General features: G+C 40.8%; 1 protein-coding gene across 1 annotated transcript in view; it reads left to right on the forward strand.

Moving 5' to 3' along the window:
- scube1 (signal peptide, CUB domain, EGF-like 1) overlaps window positions 1-6,322 on the forward strand; it is a 647,001-nt gene that overhangs the window by 217,846 nt on the left and 422,833 nt on the right. The window contains exons 19-23 of the mRNA XM_050036052.1: window positions 616-777; window positions 904-1,101; window positions 2,775-2,927; window positions 3,094-3,173; window positions 3,309-6,320. Of these exons, the coding sequence (XP_049892009.1) occupies window positions 616-777; window positions 904-1,101; window positions 2,775-2,927; window positions 3,094-3,173; window positions 3,309-3,461 (746 nt within the window). The 3' untranslated portion in view covers window positions 3,462-6,320. The remainder of the gene's footprint in view (window positions 1-615; window positions 778-903; window positions 1,102-2,774; window positions 2,928-3,093; window positions 3,174-3,308; window positions 6,321-6,322) is intronic.

The following is a 6,322-nucleotide window of genomic DNA, read 5'->3' on the forward strand; positions in this document are numbered from 1 at the left end:
ATGGTTTGAAATCTTATTAAATGTAATCTGGTGAGTTATATAAAAATTCAGCCCCTGTACAGTTGTCATGAACAGGGAATGTAGCTATAAATCCCAGCACCATTTTTCCTACCAGGCTGTAAACACGTTTACTGTGTTTCTGTTGTAAGGTTGGGCTTTTCAACATAGGGTCTATGGGGATTAACTCTCTCTTGGAGCCAGCCTCAAGTGGCCATTTGAGGAACTGCAGTTTTTGGCACTTTGGGGAACAAAACAAAGTGGCATAGCAACCACAGTGTGCATTACATGAGAAGACAAAGCTAATTTTACCCGCAATTCTATTTTATTTACTTTCATGTTGCGTTGTTCATTTTAATTCTTCTTTAATTCAATTCAATTCAGTTTTATTTATAAAGCCCAATATCACAAATCACAATTTGCCTCAGAGGGCTTTTCAGCATACAACATCCCTCCGCGGATAAGGAACCCCCCCCCCCCCAAAAAAGAAAAAACCTTTAATGTTTTTGAAAATCTGCATTTTTATTTAAATTTCAGTTAACAAAATTATTTGTAATTATTAATTTTCACTGTTGGTTTTAGATTGAGTCTTTAGTTAACCCTTCTGCTCCTCCCCAGTACACTGTGCTCCTGGACATTACTACAACTCTAGCACCCACCGCTGTATCCGCTGCCCAGCAGGAACCTACCAGTCTGAGTTTGGGCAGAACTACTGCATCACCTGTCCTGGGAACACCACCACTGACTTTGACGGCGCCACCAATGTCTCCCACTGCAAAAGTAACGCTGCTCAACTTATACATTTAGCCTGCTTTATTGTATAGGCTTGAATAGGCTTTTCAGACATTGGTGCTGTTGTTTTGAAAGAAGTTTTAGTTGTAAGTGTTTGTATTATTTTGCCCTCAGATCAGCTGTGTGGAGGTGAGCTTGGAGAATACACAGGCTACATTGAGTCTCCTAACTACCCTGGCGATTACCCATCCAATGTGGACTGTGTCTGGACCATCAACCCACCACACAAGAGGCGGATTCTCATTGTGGTACCAGAGATTTTCCTCCCCATCGAGGATGAGTGTGGAGACGTACTGGTCATGAGGAAGAGTGGTAAAAAAACATAATAATTCAGATCATTTTACCAGAACCAGAACAGAACTAATCAGACACATTTACAGTCTGTTTATTGACAATCTTGGACGCATTGTGATGGATTCCAAGATTATATCTTGGCTAATGTGTTTGACCTCTTCACGTGAACTATTTACCTGCCATTCAAATGTAATTATTCAATCCTACTCAGACTACAGATGGACTACAAATGAAAATCAGATCACTTCTGATACAAGAATCTTTTCCTGGCACATACAGATTCTGCATACGTATACAGATATAAGGCAACAGGTCTGGCACTTGTAGTGTGTGTTCCTGCATGTACCATCAGGTTTTGCTTGAATGTTACCTTTGTGAGGTGTTTTTATTTCTTGGTTTCCTCGCAACAAGCCTCTCTTACACATGATCAACCATGCAAGAATGACACCAATGATGTTGTAAAGGTGCAAACATGAATTTCTCTACTATGGCAGAATAGATTACGTCTGAACTGAACTGCAGTTTGATTTCAAAGTGATTACACAGAACAATCTCTAATCAAGGTCAACTTACTTTGTTTTATCTGGATTTTTGGGCCTTACCATATGGTCTTCATTAGCAGGTAAGGCTTGCTCAGTTGTTATGTGATTTAAGATTCCATACACCTCTAGTATCGGTGGGCAAAGTTTTTGGGTGAACTGCCACCTATAATGGAACAAATACTGTATAGAGTCAGTTTGTCTTTAAGAATTCTGCTGTGTTTATTTCAACACAGTTAACTGCTGAAGCTGTCAACCAGTAACCTTCCTCTGGGATTGCAGCCTATCTTCTCCTAAGGGAATATTCAAAGCTCCGTTGTTTAGTCTAGTTAATTCAGACTCCTGCTTGTTTCCCTCGATACCATTAGTTGAACACAGCAATCATGATGGTTGTGGACCAAAATAACCACACCAAGACCCTTAAAAGAAGGTGACGGAACAAACTGATTCTTGGGCAATGGATTCATAAAGGTGACTTCTCACAGGAGTATATACTAACCCAAAAAACAGGACCTCCTGATTGGGTTTGTCTTCTGCATTCTAGGCAATTAAGAGCCTGTTTCCACCATGTGTTTCAGCGATCTGAACACAAGTGGACAGCTAAGACACATCGCCATTTACACCTATGACTATCATGCTAACGTTAGAAGGTCAAAGGGCCCTGTGCAGGTATTACACGCATGCTTTCGCTAGCATGCTCGCCAGTCACACTAGCAGTTGTGTTGGCATGGCTGGAGATATCCATGTCAGGTGAATTCAATACAGTGGACAATGGACAAAACATGGCGCCCAATTCATTGTAAGCTGTGCAACTTATAGAGCGTCACCAAAACAACCACCACATCCTGCATTGATGATGAAGTCCATGTTGGGATTGATCAGGATTGATCAGGACACACTAGCGTTCACACTACAAAAGATACATGGTCAAATACATCACAGAGCAGTTCAGCAAGTAGTTTGAGTGAACAGATAATTTGTCTTGGTGGTTGTTTACACTTGTATTTAAGTAGCGCTGTCCACTTGTGATCGGATCACCTGAGATTAACCACATTAATACCAGGTATTTAAACAGGCTCTAAGTGGAGTGACCACTACTACCATTGTCATGTCAAAGACTACCATTCTAACATGTTTATACCCTTCTTCCAGCCCTCCCCACCTCCATCACCACCTACGAGACGTGTCAGACCTATGAGCGGCCCATCGCTTTCACCTCGCGCTCTCGCAAGCTCTGGATTCAGTTTAAGTCCAATGAGGGCAACAGTGGCAAAGGCTTCCAAGTTCCATATGTCACCTATGATGGTGAGTCACCTTCAGCACAGTTCAGACAGCTGAGTTAGATCTAATCTCACATACAGGCTGCCATGAGTCAGTTTCATTTAAAATTAAACTAATGAATTATTTGTTGTTACCAATCTTTATACTGCCATCTACCCTCACTCAGTAAGACTCTATATACTTGTTCCAGAGGACTACCAGCAGCTGATAGAGGACATAGTGCGAGATGGCAGGCTCTATGCCTCCGAGAACCACCAGGAGATACTGAAGGTATTTACTGATACAGTCTGTGACCAGCCTTTAATTCTGAGGGAATGACATTTACTGTTCCAAAGATAAAGGTTGAAAAAACCTCATATGGTTGCTCCAGTGGGATGACACTCTGTTCATGCATCCTCCCTTCAGGACAAGAAGCTGATAAAGGCCCTGTTTGATGTGTTGGCTCATCCCCAGAACTACTTCAGGTACACAGCACAGGAGTCCAAAGAGATGTTCCCTCGCTCCTTCATCAAGCTGCTGCGCTCCAAAGTCACCAGGTTCCTAAGGCCATACAAATAGATGGGGCCTCTCCACTGTACTGTTAAAGACCCTTGTCATCCTGCGTCAATCCAAATCCAGCAACCTAAATGTAACCCCCCACCCCCACCCCCCAATGTCTACTTCTACCCTGCTTGGGTCAATACATTGATGTACCCGTTCTATGACTAAACATCTTCATTTTCTGTATTTGTCCTCAATCCTATTTGTCACATGATGCCTTTCCTCATCTTTGACCCCTTTCATTAGTAACACATCATTAACTTACACCCTTCCCTCCAGTTAGTGCAGCTTTTTGGATAAGGTTTGACCGATATGGGTTTTTGCAGGCCAGCATTCATTTTATGATTTTTATAATGTAGCAGAAGATGCCTGACATATATGTATATATATATATATATATATATATACATATATTGTGTGTGTGTGTATATATTGTTTCTTTAAATTTGACCATTTTATACCAAACATGTTCAAGTATCGAGTTTTTTCTCAGTTTGGTATGGTAACATTTAGCAGAACCTTAAGGCTATGTCAGTGAAGGTGCAATATCTGCAATATTGGTGGTGAATGTGTTTAATTGAAAATCAAATTCCAAGTTAAGTACTTTGCAACAAAATGAAGAGTAGATATGAATGAGTTCAGAAACATGGTCACACCTTCACATGCTTTGTCAGAGGTCAGTTTCAGTAACAAGCACATCATATCATGAAAGGAAGCCTGTACATTAGGTGTTACAGTGGCTTTTTATTTTACTTTAACATTTGTTATTGACTAGCCTAAAAGTTAACAACGCAAATCAAGCTGGGTTGGCAGGTTGATACCACTTGTATGTGTGTATGCTAAATATGAAGCAACAGCCATCTTAGCTTAGCATAAGGACTAGTGACGGTCAAACAGCTAGCCTGGCTCTGTCCAGAGGCAACACAATCCTTCTACCAGCAACTCTGAAGCTCATTTATTAACAGGTTATTTTTGGTTTGTGTAATCAGTTGTTGGCCAGGGGCAGTGACCCCCTGCTCCTTTCTCATCCTTGTAAAAGCAGTTGGTTTTTTGTACCTTCTGACAGAGCAAGACTACTTGTTTCCATTTGTTTCCTTAAGCTAACCGGCTGCTGGTTATAGCTTTACATTTAGTGCGTGGATATGAGTGTTATTGGAAGGAAAGTAAATATCCCAAAATTTCTATTTCTTTAAATATTGTTTAGTAGTAATGTGTAAAGAATGAAAACACATCTGGTGTTAGCATGTGTTTGGTGATCTGATCACAAGTGGACAGCTGAGACAAACCTGTGTCTATAATGCATCTCATATTTTTCGGATGTCAGAATTTCCGGGTTACCAGTTTAAAATTTTAAAGGGAATACCTCCTGAAGTCTATTATCTGATTCGGAAAGTTGGAGAAACCTCAACCCCAACCTCAAAATTCAGTATGACTGCTCACAACAGTAGTGAAAGCTGTTGTAATGCACCGTTTAGCACCTTTGTATTGTTTGTGTCTCATTAAATCAGTCATACACACAGTACTATCAAACTTCTATCTGTGGACATGTTGCTTTGCTGTTTGTATGCACAAAATACCGTGTAATATGTTGTTATCAACTGGTATTATGAAAAATGGCTAACTTGGCCAGAGACTGGTAATTCTAACAACATCTTGGTTTTCGAACTTGTCGTAGTGGAACGTGGTCAACTTCAGTGTGACATCAATCCCAGCTCCGACCTTCAACTTCCAAGGTAAATGGAGTAAATTGAATGCAGCATTGTTAATGCTTACAGCCGCATTCGCAGTTATTACATCCTCACTCTCGCTAGCTGCTTGCTAGCATGCTTGCATGTCATATTAGCAGTTTTGTCAGTAACGCTGGAGATATCGCTGTCAGCAGAATTCAGCACATTTCCCTTCATAGGGCAAAATGATGGGTGGTCACGCAACACTTAATCTAACTTGTAAAATGGGCAAGTTATAGAGCGTTAGCGCACTGTCACCAAAAAAAACCCTGCACTGATGATGTATTCCTTGATGGGGGGGCATTGGTGATGACACCACAAAAGTAGGCGCAGATACTTCCAGTCACCTCTCAGCTCTGTTAAAATTGTGCTAAATTTAGTCTATGTCTAGTAGTTTGTCTTTTATGCAAGACTTGGTGGTGCTTTCTGTTGTTGGCTTTGGAAGGTGGTGGCGTGTGGCTGTGGGTCACTCATCAGGATGAGGAAATCAACTCATTAGTCTGTAAACTGTCCTGCTGACTAGAGGTTAAGGTTTTTAAATGGTAACATCAATAAACATTGAAGAAAGATAGAGAAGGAATGGACACCAGCTGAACTAGCATCATGCTTCCCTTCCTACAGGCACTTGAATAAACTGGATGACTTCCATGCCTGCTTCATTTTCCAACTGACTATCACAAAGTGTAATATCCTCTGATTCACCAAACTTAAGCTAAGTTCTGGACAGCACCATTCAACCAGAAGGTTTTTTATGCTGATCTAACAGAGTAAAGGACTCTGTCAAGAGAGGGAGAGGAGGTGTGTGCTTTGTGGTGCATAAAGACTGGTCTGATGGTGTAGTTGTAATATGCTGTTGTGCTCTTGCTGTGTATCACTACTATAACGTTAAAGAGTTGGCTGTAGAGAGGAGACCCTGCCAGTGTTTGGCTGGAGCAACCATGCAGATGTGTCAGTATGTGTGGACAGTTAAAGGGCCAGTGTGTAATATTTGGCATGGTTTATTGTCAAATCTGAATCTGAATCTGAATATTCTACCCATTAATATGTTTATATAAGTGTATAATCGCTATAAAATAAAATTCGTTTGGTTTTCGTAGCCTTATAATTATGTTTTTATATATATATATAGCAAGGGCCTTGCTTTAGAGAGGT

Source organism: Epinephelus moara, chromosome 23 (genome assembly GCF_006386435.1).
Source record: "Epinephelus moara isolate mb chromosome 23, YSFRI_EMoa_1.0, whole genome shotgun sequence".
Classification (NCBI taxonomy): domain Eukaryota; kingdom Metazoa; phylum Chordata; class Actinopteri; order Perciformes; family Serranidae; genus Epinephelus; species Epinephelus moara.